Here is a 26,575-nt window from a genome sequence, read left to right on the forward strand (position 1 = left end):
GATTTTCCTAACTACAGTGAACCTGTTTAGTCATCTTATTGTAACAGTCTGACCAAAATGAAATTCTTTGTATCTGAAGGGTTAGGGGGAAGGAGAAACCAAGAAGGGAAGAGGAGAAAGCTGCCCATTAGCAATTTTTAAGTACAAAATGTACAATTGTATCTTGATTCCAAATAAGTGCTTAATCTGATTTTTCCTCCTGCCATGTTTGAAGTAATTCATCTCTAGCAAAACTCTCTACTAAAAATAGTTTTTCTGTTGCAAGTAGTTTAGGGTTAAATAAAATAACACAATATTTTATTTAGTAAACAAATATCTACTGAGAATCTATGAGGTATAATCTCTACCAATATTGAACAACCACTGAAATTAGTCATTGAAATTAGTCAATGTTTAAGATAAAATTGGGTTAGAACTAAAATAAATCAGGAATAAAGCATTGTTTTATTTAAAACAAAAACATATATTAATAAATATTTGAGAGCATGTCAGCATAGTTTCCTGGTAGCTCAGACAGTAAAGAATCTGCCTGCAATGAGGGAAACCCGGGTTTGATCCCTAGGTTGGGAAGATTCCCTGGAGAAGAGAATGGCAACCCACTCCAGTGTTCTTGCCTGGAGAATTCCATGGACAGGGGAGCCTGGTGGGTTATAGTCCATAGGGTCACAAAGAATCAGACACAACTGAGAAACTAACACTTCCACTTTCTGCATGGTTAAGGAAACAAACTCAAACCATTTTTCACTTATGACCCTTACATAAAATGGTGAGGAAGTCACAGTGATTTTCTGGAGTTCAAACAGTCCAACAAGAAACCAGATCATTTTGATGATGAGAATTTTGTTGCAAAACAATCTCCCTCTTTATGAATGGTTTTCTATATCTAATACAAAGGGGGAAAGAATGAGAAGATGGATCTGGCATTTTCAAGTTTTAAAAAAGTATCATTATTTTTCAGCCATTATTTCCTCCAAGGAGAAATCGTTAGTTCTTCTCTGAAACTCTATTAGAAATGCTCTGCAAACCTGGTACAATGTGTTACACTGTGCTCATCCTCTAAAATACTGTACGTTCCTGGAGGGGAATATTGAAGATTCTTTTCTATGTTCCCCTGCATTTCATAGATACGTAAATAAGTGTTAGTCACTCAGTCATGTCTGACTCTTTGCAACTCCATGGACTATAGCCCTCCAGGCTCCTCAGTCCATGGGATTTCCCAGGCAAGAATACAGGAGTGGGTAGCCATTTCCATACATAGTACTGCTCAATAAATATCCACCAAGCTAACTAATTGCTCTCTCCTCATTAACTTCACCTCCATTCTCATTTATGAACTCTACTTTCTCAAGTATGTTCTTGAGACATTCTTGTCCTTGTCTCATGTCACCTTAATTTATACTATCCCTTCTGCCTGTGATACATCCATTCTTGCCAATTCTTCCCTCTTAGCCTTCAAGAAGCAGTTCACAAGACAACTTCTCTAAGGCAAAACCATGTATCCACTCAGCTTCCATAGCAAATCAGGCATAATTCCATCATGACATTTATCATTTCTATTACGGTAGTTACTTAATATGTTTCTAGATCACACATTCTTTGAAAATGGGAACCTATATATTATTCAATCTTGAGTCTCAAGCAGAAAGTGGCACACAGAAGAAACTCAGCAAATCTCAACTGAGTTCATGATTACCCATGATCTTCTGTTAATAAACGTGATGAATACATTCACCAGCACTTGCCTGGGCCCAAGCAGGATCCCAGCTCTTTTATAGATACTTCAAATGTTTGCAGATGTAATATTCTTCCCACCAACCAAAGAGTAGAAGGCCAGAGTAACTTTAACATTGGATCCTTCCAGAAACACAGAAGAACTCAGATTTGGTGCTCCCTGAGATACTTAGAAGAGGTCAGGTCGATGGTCCTGAGTGGGGAAACTGCCTCTATCTTCTTGCCCAGATACAAAGATGCATTGTTGCTATTGTTTTTCAGTCACTAAGTCGTGTCCAACTCTTTACAACCCCATAGACTGCAGCCCACCAGCCTCCTCTGTCCTCCACTACCTCCCGGAGTTTGCACAAATTCATGATCTTGAGTCGGTGATGCTATCTAACCATCTTATTTTCTGCCACCCCCTCTTCCTGCCCTCAGTCTTTCCCAGCATCAGGGTCTTTTCCAGCGAGTCAGCCCTTCACATCAGGTGGTCAAAATTTTGGAGCTTCAGCTTCAGCACCAGTCCTTCCAGTGAATATTCAGGATTGATTTCCTTTAGGATTGACTGGTTTGATCTCTTTGCAGTCCAAGTGACTCTCAAGAGACTTTTCCAGCACCACAGTTCAAAAGCATCAAGCATCCCTAATCCTTCCAGATCACTGATGTCAAAAAGCACACCTCAGTTAATATCTTTAATTTTTTAGCTGGGGCCTATTTTCCACCAGCTACTAACTCCAGGGAAGAAAATTCCTTATTCTTCTTTTCCATGTGTAATTTTTAACAGAACAAGAATTGGTACCTTTAACTTTCTAAAGGATATTTCTGTTAAGTCCTCCCATAGATTAAATCCTCCCAGACAATCCATGTTCATCACAACTCTGTCATTGTTCAGTTAGTCTTTAGACTCTGGGCCCTGACATTAGGAAGGAGACAGGCTTTGCCACATTTTCCCGCTTCCACAAAATTTTCTCAAATTTTCTCAGGGTCCAGAGTGTAAATCCATGGCTGATTCATGTCAATGTATGACAAAAACCACTACAATATTGTAAAGTAATTAGCCTCCAACTAATAAAAATAAATGAAAAAAAAAAAGTCAGTCATTTGCATTCTACTTTCATTCTTTCCATTATATTTTCAATATATTTCAATCATAATATTTTTCTTTAAATCGATTATTTATTCAAAGAAATCTGTCCTTATCCTGTGCAACATCACCTATAAAAGTCACAAGTTTAAAATCTTACCGTCTTATAAAATAGTTTATTATATAATACCAGTGGTTCTCACACCACATAGTTCCTTGGTCCAAAATGCCAAGCTATCACTATTTGTTTGTTTATCATATTAATGATACCATTTTGGTTTGCATATTATTTTTTCCTTATAGTTCCATTCTGTTTTCTCTTCTTCAACCTGTCCTATTTCAGATGCTCTTCGTGTGCATTATAGATTGCTGCTGCTGCTAAGTCGCTTCAGTCGTGTCCGACTCTGTGCGGACCCCTTTGACGGCAGCCCACCAGGCTCCCCCATCCTTGGGATTCTCCAGGCAAGAACACTGGAGTGGGCTGCCATTTCTTCTCCAATGCATGAAAGTGAAAAGTGAAAGTGAAGTCGCTCAGTCGTGTCTGACTCTTCGAGACCCCATGGACCGCAGCCTACCAGGCTCCTCTGTCCATGGGATTTTCCAGGCAAGAGTACTGGAGTGGGGTGCCATTGCCTTCTCTGGCATTATAGATTACTTGTTTTATGAATAGGGATTATGGGTTTAAGAAGTGTGAAAGAGTCCCAAAACCCATGTCCTAGTGCCAATTCCTCCAATATCCAACTTTGAGGATTTAGTAATCTCTCTGAGTCTGACTGTTTATGCTAGAACTAGAGGAGTGTCCCAGAAGCCCTCACTCTTTGAGGCTCGTATGATATGAGGCACATAAACCAAATATAAGGTACTAGTTCATTTACAAAAACAAAAATATTTCAGAACATTTAGTATAGTGATGGAGAAGGCAATGGTACCCCACTCCAGTACTCTTGCCTGGAAAATCCCATGGACCGAGGAGCCTGGTAGGCTGCAGTCCATGGGGTCGCTAAGAGTCCCACACGACTGAGCGACATCACTTTCACTTTTCACTTTCCTGCACTGGAGAAGGAAATGGCAGCCCACCCCAGTGTTCTTGCCTGGAGAATCCCAGGGACGGGGGAGCCTGGTGGGCTGCCGTCTATGGGGTCACAGAGAGTCGGACACGACTGAAGTGACTTAGCAGCAGCAGCAGCAGCAGTATAGTGAACCAGAAACAAAGGTGATAGTAGTCAACTATAGTACAATTCTGACTTTTTAAAATAAAAGTGTGGAGTCAAATGCCAATGAGACTTTTTTTTTTTCTTCTTTTTTTTTTTTCTTTTTTCTTTTAAAAAAAATATGGAACGCTTCACGAATTTGCGTGTCATCCTTGCGCAGGGGCCATGCTAATCTTCTCTGTATCGTTCCAATTTTAGTATATGTGCTGCCGAAGCCAGCACCCAATGAGATTTTTAATGGCACTTTTTGTCATTTTTTATAGAAAAATACATTTAAATGTTACTAAGTGCTGTAAGGGCTAACTATGAAATCCAGAAAAAAAATATTCTATACCAAAGCTATGGGAAATTGAGATTCCAGTGTTTAAGTCCTGTTTGTTTGTGACATACAACTCTTTCTCAAAAGGCCGTCTATCCTGGGTAGAAGAGCACATTCACGGAAGCCATGGGCGATCGCCCTTGTTACTACAGCTGTCGTCCTGGTTCTAGCAGCAATCATCGGTCTCCCTGTTTATTTTTTGGTATTCGGTAAGAATCTGATTGCATTATTTTGAAAATTCAAAGATCTAGACAATTGGTTTTAAAATCTTAACATTTTAGAAACCCTTTTCCAACATTTTAAGATGTAATTTTCATTGCAATAATAGTTTATATAGATGTATACATACTTTGTATAATTCAATATTTATTTGTATAAATGTGTCTACATTGGCAAATGTAAAAATTTATGTGTAAAAATTACTTCTAGCGTTTAAAATTTGACTTGGTTCATATAATATTTTCTCTCAAACAGTTCAGTGGAGTCATATGTTATTGTATGGTTTAATAATATTTAATGTACTGAGAGCAAAATATTATTTTAGTAGCAATTCTAACTTTGAGGTCAGCTTTTTGAATATAATACATTCTCCTATTATTATTTAATTAACAGCTTAAATTGATAAATTACCACTAACAGGTGGTAATTGTGTCAGGATACAGCTGACAGCCTTGTGACCATGAGAATGTGTGATCTTAATAAAGGGTTAAAGGCCGTGTTGGCTACAGCTGTTGTGTTTAATTCCCAACAATTTGTCAGTTACAGGAGTTTTCTGCATATCATCCCTTCTGATAGTTATACAACTCAAACAATCCATTTTTGCTTTCCCTTCCAGATCAGAAGGTTCATTATTACCAAACTTCCTTCCGGATCCCTAGTATTAAATACAATCCTGATTTTTCAGTGGACCATTCAAAAAATAGGACAGACCTGAAACAAAAAATCAGTAATGAGGTAAGCCTGAGCTTTCCTGCCATCATTCCTACCCTGACAATATTATTGTGAAGGAGTTTAAATTATAGTAAGAGGCAATTTGAGAACATACAAAATTGCAGTTATGTTTTGGTTGTCAGAAAAACAAAGAATGCCCAGTTAGATTTTAATTTCAGATTCTCATGAGTATATATTTCATGCTTATACTAAAAAATCATTGTTTATCTGAAATTAAAGCTTAACTATATTTTTATTTGCTAATCCTGGTGACTCTAACTAACTATCTCAGGAAGATTGGAACAGTACATTGGACAAAGGATAATTGTACCATATGCTGAACAACATAAGCCCGAGAGATAAATAGGTAGGTCAAATACACACACAAAAATATATATTAGATTTATCTGGAGACATAACTTAGGTACAAACATTACCATATACAACATAGTAAGCACCTACTGTGTGCATGACCTGATACATTTCCCATTAGGCAACTTATACTGAACATTTTATTCCTGAAAATATACCACAGAAACACACAGACTAGCTCTTTAACTGAGCTAGTGAAAGACTTCAGTTTATACGCAGCTTCTACGGAGTATAGCATTGACCAAAGATGGCAGATCTTTGCCAGGTTTAGAAATGCTTCTTTAGATCTTTCCCAACCAAAAGCAGAAGCTGATGAAATGAGTCAAAGGATGCAACTGAGTGGGATTGGTGTGCCTTTCCAAAAATACATCCTAAGCAAATACTTAGGGGGAAAAAATTGGTGCAGAATATATAGTATTTTGTTATATGATTCTAGGTAAAGATTTGATGCCTTTTTCTTGATAAGTATATTAATTTTTAAAAAGTGTTCCCCAAAATATACATTTTCCTCCTCTCCCCCACTTACCACAGTTTCAAAACACAGCCTATAAATTTTCACCAAAGCCTAAAAAGCTTATTTTTAATCACACTCATGGGGATGATAATTATGTTTTAATGATAGTGGTTGTTAAGTTCATTCATAGCAAGTTTTCAATGAAATTCAGTCTCTGTACTGGCTGTTGAAATATGTGACTTCATTTGACTCTTTTTATCATTCATCTTTGACCAGGTGACAATTTATTCAAATACCAACATTCAGTTACAGAGATGACCTTTATGATAAGAGGATGCCCAAATGAGATTTCTGGGCATAGTTGTAAACAAACTTAGAAGTAAATGCTATTTGAATCACTGTACATTTTATACAAGCATTTTTGTAATATACTGAAATGTGAAAAATTCATATTTAACAAAGTTCTACACTTTTTTTTTCTTTTCTCAGATAGATGAGATATTTCAAAGATCCAGTTTAAATCATCATTACATCAAGTCTCATGTTTTCAATGTTAGGTAATTATAGCTAATTACTTTGATGAAAAGGCAACTTTGTATTATTTAGTTTTTCTTCAATTATTTGCTTTCTGGATATGATGTAAAAAATTAAGATATACTGAGAGTAAAAATAGTTTAATATTATTACATTTAATTGTTATTTCTCCTTTACAGAGTATATTTAGGGAGAGAGTGCTGTAACTTGGGTAGTGATAAAATATATTCTACTGGTTGTCCTTTTAAAGATTTTTGTATTTCAATTAAAGATTCTTACAATCATTATAAACTCCTCTCAATTTTACTTACATTTTAAACAATAAACAAATATAATGGATTTTTTAAAGTCAAGAATAAAATACAAGGTTGACGAATTTAACAAGTGCTTTTATTTGTCCAGAAAAAAAAGATTTTACCATTTTCAGATACTCTCCCCTCTCTAAATATGATCAAGTTTTACAAACTAGGAGTAATTCAGGTATTAACACCTATATGATGCAGAAAGGAAAAACATCCATGACAATGAAGTGTATAAAATATTTATGTTGTATTTTCTTGAAGATATAACTACATTTATGTAATAAGTTATAAAATAGTAACTACTATGCTACTTCCTCACTCATTTATTCTGATATTTTTGTTTTTCAGGCCAAGTAATAATGGTTTGAAAGTAAACGTATTGCTCAAATTTCAGTTTACCTCTAACAATGCAGACACAATAAAAAGAGAAGCTGATAGCATTTTGCATCAGAAGTTGAAATTAAATGAAAGCTTCTTGAAGATAGATACTTCACTGCCCTATCTTAAAGGCAAGAAATACCATTTTTCTTTCTTTGTTACAGTTTGTCATTTTAACAGTCTTTCCTTCTACAGAGAAATCTTTTTTTAACCATAAAATTAAATGACTTTTATTTGTAAGTCTCTTAATTACTTGATAATAAACAAATCTCCACACAACACTTCCTTTGGTTAGTATGGACACAATTGTAAAACAAGGATAATATGATAATCCAAATATAGTAGTATTTCTTACACTTTAAAAAAGATTTTAGTGGAATTGTTTGAACTAATTAGGCATTGTTGTTGTTGTTCAGTTGCTAAGTCTTGTCCAACTCCCTGTGACCCCATGAACTGCAGCATGCCAGTCTTCCCTGTCCTTCACTATCTTCCAGAGTTTATTCAAATCCGTATCCATTGAGCCTGTGATGCCATCCAACCATCTAATATTCTGCTGCCTGCTTGTCCTCCTGCCCTTAATCTTTCCCAGCATCAAGGTCTTTTCCAATGAGCTGGCTCTTCACATCAGGTGGCCAAAATATTGGAGTTTCAGCTTTAGCACCCGTCCTTCCAGTGAATATTCAGGATTGATTTCCCTTAGGATTGACTGGTTTGACCTCCTTGCTGCCCAAGGGATCTCAAGAGTCTTCCCCAGCACCACAATTCAAAAGGATCGATTCTTTGGCGCTCAGCCTTCTTTATGTTCCAACTCTCATATCTGTACGTGACTACTGGAAAACCATAGCTTTGACTCTATGGACCTTTGTTGGCAAAGTGATGTCTCTCCTTTTTAATATGCTGTCTAGGTTTGTCAAGTTACTATTAAGACATTCCTCATTCCCATGGGAAGTTCTCCTAAGATTCATAATTTATCCTGAGACACTTCTGTCCTTATCAGGGTGCTTGAAAATTAATCCATATTTATTTTTAAAAATTTACTTCTCTGCAAAAGAGTGGTAAGTCTTTTGGTAAGACACACAGGAAATGTGTCTTCTGTAGACATAATCACCTTCCCAAGATTAACACAAAACTCAGCACAGGACAGGAACAGGGTATTTGCAAAACACTGTGTCTTTAACTCTGTAAACTAATTCAGAGTCTCAAAAGTGAGCATGAAACAAAAGTAGTGTTTTAACATTAACAGATACCATGGAACACTGAGGAACCTGGAATCCTTCCTTTTCTCACTTAAGAGCTTTACAACTATGCTTTAGAAAGCAAGAGGTTGTATATATAAACTTTAAAAAGCAAAAGTTGCGTTTTATAGGGTAAAAGAACTCATTTAAATACATATAATATAAAGAGAAAATGCATGGAATACATACTAAGAAGGACTGCAGGTGGTAGTGAAAAGAAACCAAGACTTAGAAACCAGAAGACCTATGTCCTAGCAGTAACAGTTGTAGCCTTCGATTAATTGTTGGACCTCTGTGTCTCAATTCCTGTTTCGCAAAATGAAAACAGTAAGTGAAACTTATTCTTTAGGAAAATGTAAAAATTTTGAAAAGTACAAGAACAAGCAAATTAATGTAATGTATTATTAAGTGGACTTTCTCTGATACCTTTAACAATGTTGAACCTGAGAAGTTGGAGAATTGATTAACGTGTCTTTTAAAAAAAAAAAAGAGAGCTTGGAAACTAAACACACAAATGGCTCCAAAACACAAATATTGAAAGAGTTATCTGAGAATATCTTGAGTCCAGCAGAATTCTGCTAAGCTTAGTTTTTTAAAGGTAATTTTTACAGGATTATGATAAAGCTCAAGGAGAAGCTTTGAGTTTAGCTTCCAGCTAAGTTTTGTTTTGGGTAATGAATATTTAGCTAGAATAGGAAAGGAGTGACAACAAATCGAAAATTTTAAAAAGCTGATTAACTCTCTAAATATCATGTAATTCAGAAAAAAGAATGCTTTTTAAAAATCAATTTTAATTGGAGGATAATTGCTTTACAATGCTGTGTTTATTTCTGCCATGTAACAACATGAGTCAGCCATAAATATACACATGTTCCCTCTCTCCTGAACCTCCCCCCCACCCCTCACCCTATCCCATCCCTCTAGGTTGTCACAGAGCACCAGGCTGAGCTCCTCGTGTTACAAAACAACTTCCCACTAGCTATCTGTTTTACATATGATAATGTATATGTTTCCATGCTACTCTTTCAATCTGTCCCACCCTCTACTTCCCTTACTGTGTCTACAAGTCTGTTCTCTATGTCTGAGTCTCTCTTCCTGCCTTGCAAATAGGTTCATCAGAATCACTTTTCTAGATTCCATATATATGCATTAATATATGATATTTGCCTTTCTCTTTCTGACTTACTTCACTCTGTATAACAGGCTCTATGTTCATCCACATCAGTTCTACTGATTCAAATTCATTCCTTCATTCCTGGCTGAGTAATACTCCCTTGTATATGTGCATCACAACTTCCTTATCCATCCGTCTGTTGATGGACATCGAGGCTGTGTCCATACCCTGGCTATTGTAAATAGTGCAGCAGTGAGCATCAGGGATGCATGCATGCGTGCATGTGTGCTAAGTTGCTTCAGCAGTGACGGACTCTTCGTGACCCTACGGACTGTATCTCACCAGCCTCCTCTGTCCACTGGATTCTCCAGGCAGGAATACTGGAGTGGGTTGTCCTTCCCTTCTCCAGGGGATCTTCCTGACCCAGGGATTGAACCTGCAGCTCCTGCATTGCAGGCAGATTCTTTACCAGAGACACTGGGGAAGCCCCAAATATTGGGGGTACATAAGTCTTTTAAAATTTTAGTTTTCTCAAGGTATATGCCCAGCACTGGAATTGCTGGGTCATATGGTAGTTTTATTCCTAGTTTTTTGTTTTTTGTTTTTTTAAGGAATGTCCATACTGTTCTCCATAGTGGCTATATTAATTTATATTACCACCAACAGTGCAAGAGTTTCCTTTTTCCCACATGCTCTACAGCATTAATTGTTTATAGATTTCTTTGGTGATGGTCATTCTGACTGGTGGGAGATGATACCTCATTGTAGTTTTGATTTCCATTTCTCTAATAATAAGTAATGTTGAAAATCTTTTCATGTGTTTATTGGCCATCTGTATGTCTTCTTTGGAGAAATGTCTTTTTAGGGCTTCAGCCCATTATTTGCTGGGCTGTTTAAAAACACCCTTTTTTTATTTGTTAGTTACTTCATGTTTCTCTGTAATATCTTACTATTTTTCCCTTACCTTTTTTTTTTTTGCTGTATACTCTTCAAACATCAAAGTTTTTATATTATTTTCTATAGAAAAAAAGAGAAAGATAATTCAGACTTTCTATCAGCATGTTTGATAGGCTTTTAAAATATTATTTTGAAATAATTATAGATTTACATGAAGTTGCAAAGAAATTTATAGAGAAATCTCATGCACTTGTACCCTTCCCCCAGCCTTCCTTGATGCAGTACATTAAAACCAAGAAATTCAAATGGATACAATCCACAGAATTTATTCAGATTCCACAATAATATATGAACTAATTTGTGTGTGGATTTGTATGTATAGCTCTAGGCAATTTTATCACATATTGTATAACTACCACCAGAATCAATATATTCAACTGTACAATGTCAAGGCTCTCTAGTGTTACTTCTTTAAAGCAACACCTATTTCTTCTATCTATACCTAGCCCAACTACCACTAATCCATTTTTCATCTCTGTAATTACATTATTTTATAGATTTCACATAAATAGAATTATATACTTGGTATCCTTTTGAGATTGACCACTTTCGTTCAACATATTTTGCTTGAGGTTAATCCATCTTATTGTATCAATAGTTTGTTCCTTGTTATTGCTAGGCAGTTTTCATAGCATTCCAGTTTGTTTAACCACTCATCTGCTGAAGAGCATTTGGGTAGTTTCAAGTTTTTGCCTACTACAATGAAGCTGCTATAAACATTCATGTCCAAGTTTCTTCATGAATATGTCTTCATTCTTTGAGATAAATGTCTAAGAGTACAACTGCAGTTGATAAAAACATTTTTAGTTTTGAAAGGAACTACCAAACTATTTCTGAGAGTGGCTGTACCATTTTGCATTTCCTATTATATGAGTTACCCAGTTTCTCTGCATCTTTGCCAAAATTTGGTGTTATCACTATTTTTCATTTTAGCCTTCCTGATAGGTGTGTAGTGATATCTACCTACACCCTCTTCTGTTTAACTTATATTTTAATAAATTGATGTGGGATTAATTAATTAGATGTAGTCATCCTTCATGGCAAACAATATCCTTCCCCATGCCAATGATTTTATAATTATGAACAGGATTTTCCCAGAGGCCACATATAGTCAGAAGAAGAGTTTAATCTATGTCTGGGCCTCTACTTATTGTAGAATTTTATTTAAATTAAGAATTTATTGACTCTTCAATTCCTCCAAAATAGAAACATTCATGTCATGTAGAAAGAGTGTTTAAAGTGTTCCACTGTTGACCAATCACTGTTTTTTTCCCACAGATATGAATAATGTACAAGCAGAGCACATCCTGAACAGTTGTAAGTTCAACATTATTATTGAGATGTATATAAATCAGATGCTTACATGTGCACTCAGTCATGTCTGACTCTATGACCCCATGGACTGTAGCACCAGTTTCCTCTGTCCATGGGATTTTCCAGGCAACAATATTGAAGTGGATTGCCATTTCCTCCTCCAGAGTATCTTCCCTACCCAGGGTTCTAACCCGCATCTGCTGCATTGGCAGGCAGATTCTTTACCACTGAGCCACCTGGGAAGCCCATATAAATTAAATAATAGAACCCAAAACACTTTTGGAATATCACTATTCCCATATAAACTTTTTCCCAGAAGTATATAACAACTTTTAATGGATACATAATTTAACTCTCCCCAAGGGGAAAAATTACTATTAATAACATACTTGCTCTACCACAAAGAAAGTTTTGCTGATGACTTTTCTTTTTTACAATCCCTTTTCATTTTATCTTATTTGAGTTTATTTGGCTCATTTTGTTAAAGCAGAAGATTTTGCTTAGAATTTAATGACATCCACTAACTTTAATATGTGAACTTTGACATTTATACTGTTGTAGTGTAATGATTTTTTGTAACAGAGAAGTATTTTAGAAGAGTAAAAATGGTATTCTTCTGCTTTAAATGCTGTAAATTTCACACTTAAAATTGTCAAAAATCACTCAGGTAAACTTCTTTTTTTTTTTTAAACTTCTGCCTATAAAAATGTGATTCAGAAAATATGAAAAAAAAATTTAAAGTGAAATTGCTGTAAGAGGTATCAAATATTTTTTTAAGTTAATCCTTTTTTCAGTGTGAATAATTATTATTCTGTCATGCAGTTTTGATTAATTTTTAAGGTGAGGCAAGGTTATATTTCCATCTTAATGTGCCAAGCATACTCACACACATTTATAACTCTGGAAATAACCGTCTAATTCCCTCTGACAGGTTGCGGTTTAGGGAGGGAGTTCCCATCCATGGAAAGAATTGCCGATGGTAGTGTTGCAAAGAAAGCTGATTGGCCTTGGCAAGCCAGCCTGCAGGTTGACGGCATCCATTTCTGTGGAGCCACGTTGATTAGTGAGGTGTGGCTCCTGACTGCTGCTCATTGCTTTGAATCGTAAGTCCTCACCTGTGCCAGCCTCTCCATATATAACAGAGGTCACCAATTTCATCTCCTCACCTTCACACCCTGTAATTGTTATCCCGTTTTCACTGGTCATCTTAGACCCTAAAATGGTATACATAATTGTCCAGCAGACTTAAAAGAAGTAACAATTACTGAAGAATAGGGAAAAATTAGAATATTTTCAATTCCAACTGAATATAGATTCTCCAACAACCTCAACTTTAAAAACAAGTTAACATCACCAAAAGTTAAACACATACACACACACCAGTTTTCCTGAAATATACTGTGCATTTCTTAAAATAAAACTCAGATAATAGTATCCCAACCCTCAAACTTACATCTGATTTTCCCACATGAATATCTGGTGCTGTGCTTTTATTACTTGTATGCTTTTTGGTGACTTAACATGTGAAACACTTGAGAATACTAAAGAGATACAATAAACCTATTGAAATTCATATAAAATGGGAAAATATTCTGGATAAAAATGTTTACTGAAAAGGAAGGATGTGAAAACAATATAAAAGTGGCTCCACCTCTCTTTCCCTCTCTCTTTTCTCTCTCCATAGATATACATACATTTATATGTATAGATATGAGTACTTATGTGTGTGTACATGTGGGTACATATGTCTAATTTTTACTTACTTGTATACTCATCAAGTAATCTGAATTACTTTTACAACCAAAACTGGCGATAATAAGTTTCCTTTAAAAAAAATACAAACTTTCCCTCAAGGAGAGTAATTTTAAGCTGTTTTAGAATGGGGAAGGTTTATCAACAAAATGAAAAAAGGAGTCCCAGGGAGAAGCCACAAATAAAGAAAGTGGGAGGATCCCAAGCAACTACCACTTTAAACAATTTGCCCTTCCCCACCATTATGTCCATGCTCATTCAGAGTCCTGGGCAACTTCTGATCAGAAATGATCTAAACCAACCATAATCCTTTTAATCTGTGATCAGCTACAAAAACCCCAAACGCTGGACGGCTAGCTTTGGAACAACTCTAAGCCCCCCACTAATGAGACAAGAGGTGCAGTCGGTTGTCATTCATGAAGACTATGCGTCCCATAAGCATGATGATGACATTGCTGTGGTGAAGCTCTCCACCCCTGTCGTATTTTCGGATGAGGTGCACAGAGTCTGTCTCCCGGATGCTACTTTTGAAGCCTTGCCTAAGAGCAAAGTGTTTGTCACTGGATGGGGAGCTCTAAAAGCAAATGGTGAGTATCTCAGTAAAAATGTACAAGTGAAAAAAGAAAACTCATCCTCCACTGGAATGCGTGCGTGCATGCTAAGTCGCTTCAGTCATGTCCAACTCTTTGTGACCCTCTGTACCCTAGCCTGCCAGGCTCCTCTGTCCCATGGGATTCTCCAGGCAAGAATACTGAAGTGGGTTGCCATTCCCTCCTCCAGAGGATCTTCTTCCCCATTGGAAGAGATATAAGATACAAAATCAAAATATAGAAAATAGATGTAATCAAGATGTCACATGAAAAATATGGCAGAAACAAGATATAAATCCTTGGTGATGGACAGGGAAGCCTGGCATGCTGCAGTCCATGGGGTCGAAAAGAGTCGGACATGACTGACTGACTAAACTAATGGTAAGTTATGAAAACTACTATTAAACAGTACCTGTATGTATTATCTTCTTTATGGGGTATTTTGGAATCTATGTAGCTATAGCTTTCCTTTCAAAAAAACTGGCAACCTACTCCAATATTCTTGCCTGAGAAACCCCATGGACAGAGGAGCCTAGCAGGCTACAGTCCCTGGGGTCTCAGAAGAGTCAGACACAACTTAGTGACTAAACAACAACTTTCCATATAATGTTTTTTTGTTGTTGTTGCCTTTTGTACACAGAGACTGTTATGGTTGATGATTCTTAAAGTATGTAATTTGTGAGCAGTAATAATGACAAGCTTTCTGTAATGTACAGAAATACAGTTAAACAGAAATACCTTAAGCAAGCAATTTGAATGGTGTTCTTGATGCTAAACATTAAAGGAGCCCTTTGTATCCATGTATTTATGAAAGAGTTTTCGAGCCTGAGACTTTATAAATTTTGACAGACATTTTACTACACTTAATAATATACAATAAGCTTCAAAGATAGAACTTTAGAGCCTGATTTGAGTTTCCAGTTCTCATGTCTCTTGGTTGGATTTATTATATATAATTTAGTCTGCTCTTGAATTTCTGACTCTTATGGGCTTCTCTGGGGGCTCAGTGGTAAAGAATTTGCCTGCCAATGCAGGAGATACAAGTTCCACCCCTGGGTTGAGAATATCACCTGGAGAAGGAAATGGCAACCTATTCCTGTATTCTTGCCTAGAGCATCTAATGGACAGAGAAACCTGGTGGGCTCTAGTACATGGGGTTGCAAAAGACTCAGACAAGAGTAAAATACAAGCAACAATATAGACTCTTATAATGGCATTACAGTCTTGTTTGTGTCCTTGCTCAAAGTATAGCTTTTATCTGAGTCTTTATCAGGTAGCAGTTAGTATTTTCCAACAATAAGATTTTTAAATTAACATATACATTTATATATATTTAGACATAATGCTATTGCACACTTATTATAGTATAGTGTAAACATACTTTCCATATGTACTGGAAAATAAAAAACTTTGTATAACTGGCTGCATTGAGATATTAGCTTCAGTGTGGTGGTCTGGAACCAAACTTGCAATATCTCTGAGATGTGCTTTGTCAAGTGATGAGGCAGATTGTCAGATAAGGTAAGGTAAACTGTCACAGATTATCCCAGGTGGTGAGGAATCCCCTGGGTTTAAATCTAACGTTATCCTTCATGTAACTATGTGATCACGGCTAAGACTCAAAACCAGGTGAGCTTTGGTTTCCTCATCTGAAAAAAAGAATACTCACATCTATCTTTGATGACGGTTCAGTTCAGTCGCTCAGTCGTGTCCGACTCTTTGTGACCCCATGAATCGCAGCACCCCAGGCCTCCCTGTCCATCACCAACTCCCGGAGTTTACTCAAACTCATGCCCATTGAGTCGGTGATGCCATCCAGCCATCTCATCCTCTGTCGCTCTTCTCCTGCCCCCAATCCCTCCCAGCATCAGGGTCTTTTCCAATGAGTGACGACGGTAGCTAGGATTAAATAAGACAGTAGGAGTCAATGTACCAAGCATGGTACCTAGCACATAGGAGATACCCTAGAAATAAAACTTGAATCTGAACACTGGTCATCGAGTCCAGAGTGATATTATCTCTAGAAAAATGTTTTCTCACTGGTTCATCATTTGCAAGAAACAACAATTAACTATCATAAGCAATAATATGGAAATTTTTCATCTATTTATTTTTTTCTCTTTAGGTCCCTTTCCCAATACTCTGAGAGAAGTTGAAGTAGAGATCATAAGTAATGATATATGTAATCAAGTTCATGTATATGGTGGAGCTGTATCATCAGGAATGATATGTGCTGGATTCTTGAAAGGAAAACTAGATGCCTGTGAAGTAAGAATACATTCAAATCTACAAAATGAATCTGTTACTAGAGATAACTTGACTGAACAATGTGACTCTATGAAATTAAATTTGTGGAGAAGAGAAAATAGCAGAGTATATAGGGTTACATTTAAAACAGATAACCAACAAGGACCCACCATATAGCACAGGGGACTGCTCAATATTCTGTAATAATCTAAACAGGAAAAGAATTTGAAAAAGCATAGATACATGTATATGCATAACTGAATAACTTTCTTGTACATCTGAAATTAACACAACATTGTCGATCAACTATACTCCTATATAAAATTGAAATAAGAAAAATTTGAATAAAATTTTAAAAAACAGGCATGACTAGAAATTTTTTTGAAAAGTTACAGGGAAAAGAAGAGCCATAGGAAATAGTCCTCGTTTACTATTGTCTGGTGCGGTGCTGATTCACTCAGGCATGTCCAGCTCTTTGCACCCCCATGGACTGTAACCCGCCAGACTCCTCCATCTGTGGGGACTCTCAAGGCCAGACAACTGGAGTGGGTTGCTGTGCCCTCCTCCAGTGGATCTTCCCAATGCAGGCATTGAACCCAGGTGTCCCGCATTGCAGGTGGATTCTCTACCATTTGAGACACCAGGGAAGCCCAGAGCCATGTGTAAAGAATAATCACCAGCTGCAAACTGGTGGGCTCTGATTAAAGAAAAGGACTTCTTGTAGACAATAGAAACCAAACCAGAGACATACAATCACTGCTTCAAGCCACAGTCAGACTCTGTAGTTAGGTATCTAATCCCTCTAATTGCAAGGCACTGTGGCCTGGGACCTGCAGATGTCTCCATGGCCAGTAGAGCATCATCACACCAGTGCTTGAACCTCTGAACTTAAACAGTGTACATCACATAGAATTATACTACTTAGGAGAGAAAATATCTATACATTCATTTCAAAGTGTTACCTCACAAATCACGTACTAGTTAAATAAATTGCATTTCCCTCAACCTTACAGAGCATTAATTTTAATCACTAAGCATTTAAAGATAATACATTGTAAAGTATGGCTATTTCAAGGACTGAAAATAAATAATTAAACCTTCTACCTGTACCATTTGAAACTGAATCCAACGGTTTAGCAATTCTATGTTTGAAATAGACTCAGCTCCACAAAAAAAAAAAAAAAAAAAGGAATCTGTTGAATAGAGACTTGTATATGAGTTTATTCCATAAGAGAGCAGATGTTCTCATTCTGTTGGTCCATGTTCCCTTGCTTCCTTCACCTCTAGTATACTAAGAACCTAAATTAGGATTTAGGACTTTGGGAAAGAAGCTCAGGACAATTGCTTTTGGTAGACCAGAGCTCTTACTCTCTGTCCACTGGGCAAGAGAGTGTACTAAGAAGTATGTGATGGGAAGAGAGTTTAAAGGCACAAGACTCTAAGAACCCTGCCTACTTCAAACAGAATCATCTCTCTTATTTAACATCTGGAAGGGGTTTCCATATAATATTTCTTTTAAGTGAATAGACTCATTGCTAAAAGATAAAATTAAAAATCATTTGTGAAAGGCTTAACTATATCAGGGAAGTCTTCTTGATTCCTACACTCAAACCAGTTCACTTGGGAGCAAAACCCTGTGTGTAATCAATCATGCACATTCATTTGGAATGTCCTTTGCCTATCTTTCTCCTCTCAAATCTATTGCTACACACCTCAGACACCTTCCTATCAACTGGTGGAACAAGGTGGGGATTCCAGATTCAAAGCATGAGATTATTCCTACCTAACAGATTTAGGAGAGGCTTCATGGCAGAAGTGACACTTGAGGTCACATTTATGTAAGAAATGGATGCTTAGACCTAGGTTCAATTTGTGCTGTCTGCTGAGACCAAGCAAAACTAAAAACTACACAAGGATAAAACTGAAACCTTAACTTTAGTCACACTACCTTCCAGAAAGAGACATTAATAGAGGTAAACAGAGATAATCAGATAACAGATAATAAGAATCTCAACTATTAAATTAATGGTGAGTAAAAACAGAATTTGTTTTTCATATTTCAACTTAAAACATTAATTTACTAGACATCCAGATGCTGATTAACTTGTATTTCTGACACCCCTTTATTTATCACATTGATCTTTTTTTTCCTTCCCACTTGCCAGGGTGATTCTGGGGGACCTCTGGTTATAGCACGTGATGGAAACATCTGGTATCTTATCGGAATAGTAAGCTGGGGAATGGACTGTGGAAAAGAAAACAAGCCTGGAGTCTATACCAAAGTGACTCATTATCGGGACTGGATTAAGTCTAAAACTGGCATCTAATGTAATAACCACCTCTACATCCAAAATGTAAATCCCATGTGTGGCCTCTGGCAAATCATGTTTAGTATGTGCCGATATGTATGTTGTCATCAAATTCAAGATGCAAATAAGCCTGATCTGACAACTCTCCTCTAACATGTGAGGAAAGAAGGCTTTCTTTTACATCACCTGATGTGTCTCACTGACCACAAGCATATACCATAGTGTCAACTCCAGTAAGATCTGCCGTTGCTGCTAAGTGTCTCTGATTGCCTCCTGGCTCATCTTTTGGTTTCTACTACACACTTTCCATTTTAGAGAAATCCAGCAGTTTAATCAGATGAGTACCAGCTGGCTAAGTATTCGTAATTTTTTTTCCTGACACAGCATACTGCCCTTCCCTGACTTCATAGTTTTTAGCCTCCTCCTCAAATAATCCTCACCAAGAATCTGTAGATTCACTACACCAGACAAATCCAGGTGATTCATTTTGGCTGACACTAATGCAAATGATGGAGAGGCATTAGACATGAAACCAGGACTCAAGAGATGGCACTGCAAGAGTCCTTTCCCCTTTGCCGTCAGATGTTCATTTAACCTCTTTCTGAAACTTGGAAAATCTTGACATTTAAATTTACACCCAACAGTGCAGATTTTGAACTCTTTAAACAACTACACTAATGTTCAGTTTAGAACAATGAATAAATCCTTGGATCAGATAGTAGGAGAACTGGAAATACTGCCTAGGACAGGATTTTGTTTCAAACTATGTAAAAATGACTTTTGATATTCAGAAAATAAAAGCAGTTCCTTGGCCTTTTCGTCAGGTGGGGAATGAGAAGAGGCAAGGACTTAGTGAGAGAAGTTACTTTCCAGCTATAAAAAATGGAAAATGTTCCGCTTCTGGTCTAACTGTACTTTTCACTTCTGTTTAATTATTTACTAATGCAGTTCATTTCTTAAACTATTTTATTTTCAACTTCAGAATATTTAAGGGACTCACAGAATGAGATGCCAGTATAAATTATATATTCATAAATATATAAGAAGTCAACAGAAAATTAGAAATTAATTCAGTTTGATATGAGTTTAGGAAAGACTTTATTGTATAATATTTAAATTTACTGTTACAAATGGTGGTCATTCTTTGAAGAATTGTATTTATAAAGAATATTCAAATAAGAAAGTATCTTTGGATGGTTTAATAATGATACAGTCATTTTATGTATATTTAAATGCATATTTTGTGCCACTGTACATGACTAGTATTGAGCAAAACTCAAACTTTTCTTGTGCATCTGAATTTTATTTGGCTCCTCCTGTTACAATTAATTTAGTTAATGAAATAACTGTCATGTGAAGACTTTTTGAGTTTTATATCAAGAGTCTTCTCCCACATAATATTATATTGTAAATTAAAATATATTTATAATGATAAATTCAGACTCATTATCTTTGAATCATCACTACTTGGCAGGGCTTCTCAACCTTGGTACTATTGACATGTCAGGTAATTCTTTCTTGGGGCGGAGGCGGGGGGAGGTTTGAGGGGCGGCAGAATCTTCTACAGTGTAGAATGATTAGCAGCTTTCTTTCCCTCTTACCCTAGGTGCCAGTGGTAACTCTACCAAGTTGTAACAAATAAAAATGTACCCAGACATTGTCAAATGTCCCCCAAGGGGTAAAATCACCCCTAGGTGAGAACCACTGCCATGGAATCAATAGAGAAAAAGAGTCATCATTAAAAATCTTGCACCCACAATTGCCTTACATGAGTTTAAAGATATCTTTTTTTTCATCCTTTATTTAATGTTGATACACTGAGAATGCCAAAATGCCATTTACCATGATGGTATTTAAACACTCATATCTAAACAATCCAAGCCAAATTAAGATCATTTGGGAATTGAAACTAGTTGGATAAAGGAGGCAGTTTGAAGACTGAGTTGCTACAAGCAAATAATTCATCTCTAGTTGGGCAAATGGGTGAGTGGATGGATGAATGGATAAATATAGACGTAAATAGATCTATATATCTAGAGATATAGAGAGATTATATAGATATTGATATAAATATGTATCTAGAGACATAAATGCCAAATAACTAAATCCTAAACAATTTTTATCGATTAAGTATCCTTGGAATGTATAAACAGATACCATTTGAAAGAATATTACATAATGAGTTGAGGCAGAATGTCTCAGACCATCATTCACTAACACTGTAGAGTGAAGAATAGAGAATCATGTAGCATTACTATGCACTAAAATCTGGATTGTCTAAGCCAGTTGAGGCTAATTAGATATAAATTAATTTAAATTAATACAATTAAAATTTATTTATTCAGTCATACAAATCACATTGTTTTAAACAATTAAGGTCATTTCCTTTTTTCTAAACAAAGCATTAAACAAGAACCATATTTCAAATCCCCTTTCTGCTGGAACCAGAAAGATGTAGATACAAATATGTTTTAAGGCTTTACCCTGAACCCTTTTACACTCATGTATTTAACTTCATAAGAATCAGAGTATAAAACACATATGCAATCTAAATATTCTTAAGCCCCAGGTGAAACTGCATGAATGTTAGTATCCATCAGCTACATAAACAAATCACAATTTAAACATAAAATCATTACCTGTGACTGGCGGCTACCATTTTGGATAGCACAGATATACATCATTTTCATCACAGAAAGTTCTATCGGACATCACTGACCTAGAGTATTTGATGCAACTACTTACATAATCACTTATTCATCTAACAAATATTTCTTAAATCTCTATGCATTAGACATTGGGTATTCTAGACAATGGGTACACCGTTGTATATAAACCTGAATCCTATGCTCAAGACTACATAAAGAACCAAAAGTATTTTTTAAAACTGCTGTTGAAAGTAGCAGACCCTTTGGAGAGTATGGTTAGGCAGGCAAAGCATGACCACTTTTGGACTCTCCTTCCTCTGGGGTTGCTGGTCCACTAGTGGAGAGGGCATCTGTATGATCTACAGCAGGTCCACAGGGACCCACAGGTAGAAATGGGGCTTTCCTATTTCCCTTAGATAAAGATCCTAGAACTTCCTCAACTAGTAGTATATTAAAGAATCAAAGAGAGGTGTTTTTTTTTTTTTTTGGGGGGGGGGTTACTTTTTAAATCAATAGGGAATTTCTTGTAAACACAAAAGCTATGTTAATGGCAACCAAACAAGAGTAGCAAATAATGAGGTGTATCAGAGTGACTTAGTCTCAAAGAAAAGAAATATCAAATTGTAGGTTAAGCAAGAAGTCAACCCAAAAAAACAAGGATTGGATTGTGCAATCTGTTAATGTAGATTTATTATAGATGAATCTAGAAAATATGAAAACAACAAATCACTGTGACCCACACCTATGGTCCTTCAAACGCTGCGAGGACCTAAGAAACTTAGACCAAACATGTTACTATGCTGCCATCTCCTGGTTCATGTTATTTTAAAATATATTTTATTGTAGTTTCATTTCAAGATATAAAATTACAGGAGCTGTTTTCTAAACATAAAGCAGTACAGAGATAACTCTGGCAATACCTCTCCAATTTTTTTCTAAGATAACCAAGTTTAAAGTTCTATATATGCTTTTATTGGGCTGGCCAATAAGTTCGTTCAGGTTTTTCTGTTACAGCGTATGGAAAAATCTGAACAAACTTCCTGGTCAACCTATTATGTTGTTTTCTATGTATACAAATATAAATGAATATATCTGTTCACTTATAAATAAATTACCCACCTTTTCCCCCCAAAATGATATTATTTTATACATACACACACAATCTCCCACACATGAGTATATCTGGGCTTTTGTTTCTACCAAAATGGTAAACTAGCTTAGGAACTTACTTCCTTCTCCAAATCAACCAAATAAGATAAACTATAGAATAAGAAGTAAACATGAATTCTAGACCAGGAAATCATAACAAAAGTGAGATACCAGGAGACAGGCCTACCTTGAACCAGAGTATGTAGGAAGGGTGGGCCCTTGAAGCCTAGAATGTAATGAGCAAATAGTTGAAAGAAGGTTTTTTTAAGTTTTACTTGGTCCCCCAGGACCCTGCCTTGCCCTATATTGCCTTGAGACAATGTTCACCTGTTTTTCACACCAGTCTAGACTCAGCAACCCAAACCACCAATTTTGGAAGTATCCAGGAAAATTCATACAAAGGAGAGAAACTTCTGGGAAAGATAGCAAATGATCAGATGCTTTCAGGTTTTCTTTTCCTCACCCTCACTCCTCCAGGCCTCCAGCACTGGTGAACTGAAGTCCAAGAACATGATTTCCTCCGAGTGCTGCTTCACTCTGAGAGCCCAGATCTGTAGTTATTAGCATCATGGTCAGCCTTCACCTGCAGAAGAGCGCCAACACTGAACTTCTTAGTTATGCCCAAGCCCCTCCCACCAGCTCAGTCCTGGTGGCTCTGGTAAGCGGCATGGGCCTGCCCACGGTACATATCCACCAGTGGGTCTTCTGGTTTCATATAACACCCATTCCAGAATAGCCATTTTCCTTGGCCTTTTTAAGTATCTGCCAGACCAACTAGGGCATTTCTGCTTCACTCAGTCTTAATTGTGCTTCTTCCAGATGGTTAAGATCTACTCTCGCAAGTGTGCCCAATCTCCTTGGTCCTTGCCAGGATGTTAAATTCCCTACCTCGAGAAGGTCAATGGATTCTTACTCACCCCATCTTCAATTCAGCCCTCCTCCATCAAGCAACTTCAGAACCCAATGCCAGGAGCAGGAGTACTCCTCTGCCAGCACATACTCACTAATTCTTACAACTTCTTCGGTGCATAGTCTCCTTACCTCCTTCTCAGGCTCAGCGCATTCTTAGCTGAGTTATTGGCATGGTTGTCAATAGAGGAGGGGGGATATCTCGAGGAGCCATTGGTTGCACGTGAGGGAGAGAGCTCTGCGGCTCTTCCAGCCTGGGAGAAGTGTTGGCTCCTAAAAGACTGTTGTTGGCTCCTGAGGTTCAGGAAATCTGCAGGACTAATACCAGTATCTTTCCACCTGTCTCCATCTTACATTTCAAGATTCCGGGTTTTCTTTGTGTGTGTGTTAGTCACTCAGTTGTGTCTGACTCTTTGAGATCCAGGGACTATAGCCCACCAGGCTCCTCTGTCCATGGGATGCTCCAGGCAAAAATATTGGAATGGGTTGCCTTGCCCTCCTCTGAGGACTTGCGTCTCTTACATCTCCTGCACTGGCAGGCATGCTTAACCTTTAACTTATTTTCAACAACCTTCAGTTTCTCCTTATCTCTCTGCAGGGCAACAATACAATTTAACAGTAACCAGCCAATTCCACTATCTTTGTAGGCATTCCCCCTTCTCATCCCTTAACTGCTGAACCATCACCCCTACAATCATGTCCCCTCCACCAGGAAGTTTTCCCAGATCACTGTTGGCAAAATCTTTAGCAAATTAGGTGTCACCTCCTGCCAGGGATTATCTGTGCCTCACATGCCACTCAGAATGTCCTCTTTGCCAGTAGGTGGGGAAATGAGTTTTTTGGTCTTTGATTTTCTGAAATCACTCAATCAGACCCCACAGTTGGATTTAAGGCACAAGAGATTTATAGGGGTAAATTTCTGTGAAAAAAAATGAGACATATGTTGGAAGAGGAAAAGAGACCCTTCCAGATGCAGTTCAGGTCCAAAATTTGTGTAGTAGAGACGGAAAAGAAGAGTTAGGAAAAAAGTATCACGTGCCAGTGCAGGTGCAAGAAAATCTGACCAAGCCTATGGGGAGTCTTCAAATTAAAGTCAACCATCAGAGAAGTCCCACATTTTCTAAGAACATGCTTGCCTTAATAAGCCTGCTGTGTGCTTGTATACTGCTCCTGTTAGGTAAATAACACCATGGATAACCTGGAAAAAAACATATTTAAAATGTCTAAAACTGAAAAGGTAGTGATATCTTTAGCAAAATACAAAATATTCTTGCAAATCAACAGGAAAGGAATAACCACATTATAAATATGAACAAATGATATGAAATGACAATTTATAAAAAAGAAGCAAGCATATAAAGCAAATGCTTAAATAATTGGTATTCAGATTATTCAAACACAGTTAAAGCAAAAGTAAGGCATGGCTTTATACCTAATAAGCAAGGAGAATAATGGCAAGTGCAAGGAAGGATGTAAACCTTTCATGAACTACTGATATTCGCAGTTAGTCTTAGTTAAATTATGTATACACTTGTCCTATGACCCACAAATTCTATAATATATCATATCATGCACAAAGTCAATTTCAAATTGTTTCCTTCTATATTTTCTTCAGATCAGATAACCTGGAAAAGTTTTAATTTCCCCATATAATTTCAAGTTCAAGCTAAAAATCAAGAACACAGGAAATCTTCATTTAACAATAGTTTAGCTATGAGAGTAGAAGACTTATGACAGAAGGAAAAGCATACATTCTCAAGTAATGCTGTCAGCCTCCACAGGCTGGAAAATTGATGACCCATCTCTATTGTTGAAGGAAGGAGAGAGTGTTTTCTCACTTTGAATAAATTTCCCTAGGTTGTTAGGGTAAGCAGTAAATGGTGATCCTGGCATCCTATGCAAAATAAATGACATATTTTCATCTCTCAGAGGTGCAAGGAGTAGAGGGAAGGTTTTGAACATTAATCTTTTAATTTTAATAATTCTTATATTTATAACTAATACGTGTAACTGCATTAACTCACAATTTTGATTGAAATTAATATATTAACAAATTTTCTTCCTTTTTTCTACTTAATGTAAGATACAAACAGTATGATATCCATGCCAATGACATTCATAGATTATAATCCAAGTCACTTTCTTTCTTTTACATAGAACAGGGTAAACAGTCTTCTGAAACCTCTAGGGCAATAGCTTTCATGGGGACCATCTCTCAGGAGACAGAGATGCTAAGTAAGTGGGGTTCCAGTTATGCCCTGCTCAACTCAACCAGAATTACTTCAGTGTGATTTGCTTATGTATTTAACTTCAGCATAAAATTCGTTTAGAGTAAATGGTTCCATTACTTCATCTCCCCCACCCCCAAATAACTGTTGTAATTCATTGTTTTAGGAGGATGTTTGTTAGCATTTTGTGACTGAGTGGAAGTAGGGTAAAGATTCTTATGTTAATGAGAAGGAGATTTTGAAAAGAATAGATGCAAGTCATGACAATTTAAAAGATGTAGAAGACCCGAGAATGGATGAAGGGAAATTGAAGAACAATATCTTGTTTGGGCATTTTAAATTTGAGATATCAGAAACAATACCATGTAGAACTATTCCAGAAAGCAGAACTTTAAATCAGAAGAATTATAAAAAATATTTAAAGAGATTTGTGGGTCAGATGCTTATAGATGATATCTGTGGCAGTGGATTAGAAAGTATGGAAGACAAATTTCATGATATGAATTTGGCAGTAATTTCTTCAACATGACACCAAAAGAACAGGCAACAAAAGAAAAAAATGGATAAACTGCACTATGTCAAAATGTAAAACTTTTGCACATCAGTGGACACTATCAACAGAGTGAAAAGGCAACCCATGAAATGAAAGTAAATATTTGAAAATCAAATAAGGGGTTAATAGCCAGAAATATATAAAGAAATCCTATGACTCAGCAACTAAAAAACAACCAACCAAGTTCAAAACTGGGCAAAAAACTTTAACAGCTATTTCTCTAAAGATACACAAATGGCAATAGGCACATGATGTGTTGCTTCCCTGGTAGCT

The 26,575-nt window shown here is 36.7% G+C and overlaps 1 protein-coding gene and 1 non-coding gene across 2 annotated transcripts in view; one reads left to right on the forward strand and one right to left on the reverse strand.

Moving 5' to 3' along the window:
- The window catches only part of LOC122696179 (transmembrane protease serine 11G-like), a 34,003-nt gene extending 13,752 nt beyond the window's left edge, over positions 1 to 20,251 (forward strand). Inside the window, exons 2-10 of the mRNA XM_043905858.1 lie at positions 4,415 to 4,536; positions 5,163 to 5,281; positions 6,573 to 6,640; positions 7,268 to 7,428; positions 11,882 to 11,920; positions 12,849 to 13,020; positions 13,997 to 14,256; positions 16,385 to 16,527; positions 18,672 to 20,251. Of these exons, the coding sequence (XP_043761793.1) occupies positions 4,415 to 4,536; positions 5,163 to 5,281; positions 6,573 to 6,640; positions 7,268 to 7,428; positions 11,882 to 11,920; positions 12,849 to 13,020; positions 13,997 to 14,256; positions 16,385 to 16,527; positions 18,672 to 18,833 (1,246 nt within the window). The 3' untranslated portion in view covers positions 18,834 to 20,251. The remainder of the gene's footprint in view (positions 1 to 4,414; positions 4,537 to 5,162; positions 5,282 to 6,572; positions 6,641 to 7,267; positions 7,429 to 11,881; positions 11,921 to 12,848; positions 13,021 to 13,996; positions 14,257 to 16,384; positions 16,528 to 18,671) is intronic.
- On the reverse strand, positions 4,124 to 4,230 carry LOC122696694. The gene has a single exon (XR_006341824.1). It is a non-coding gene; the product is annotated as a U6 spliceosomal RNA (small nuclear RNA).
- Positions 20,252 to 26,575: the final 6,324 nt, after the last annotated feature.

The sequence above is a fragment of the Cervus elaphus genome, chromosome 6 (genome assembly GCF_910594005.1).
Source record: "Cervus elaphus chromosome 6, mCerEla1.1, whole genome shotgun sequence".
Classification (NCBI taxonomy): Eukaryota; Metazoa; Chordata; class Mammalia; order Artiodactyla; family Cervidae; genus Cervus; species Cervus elaphus.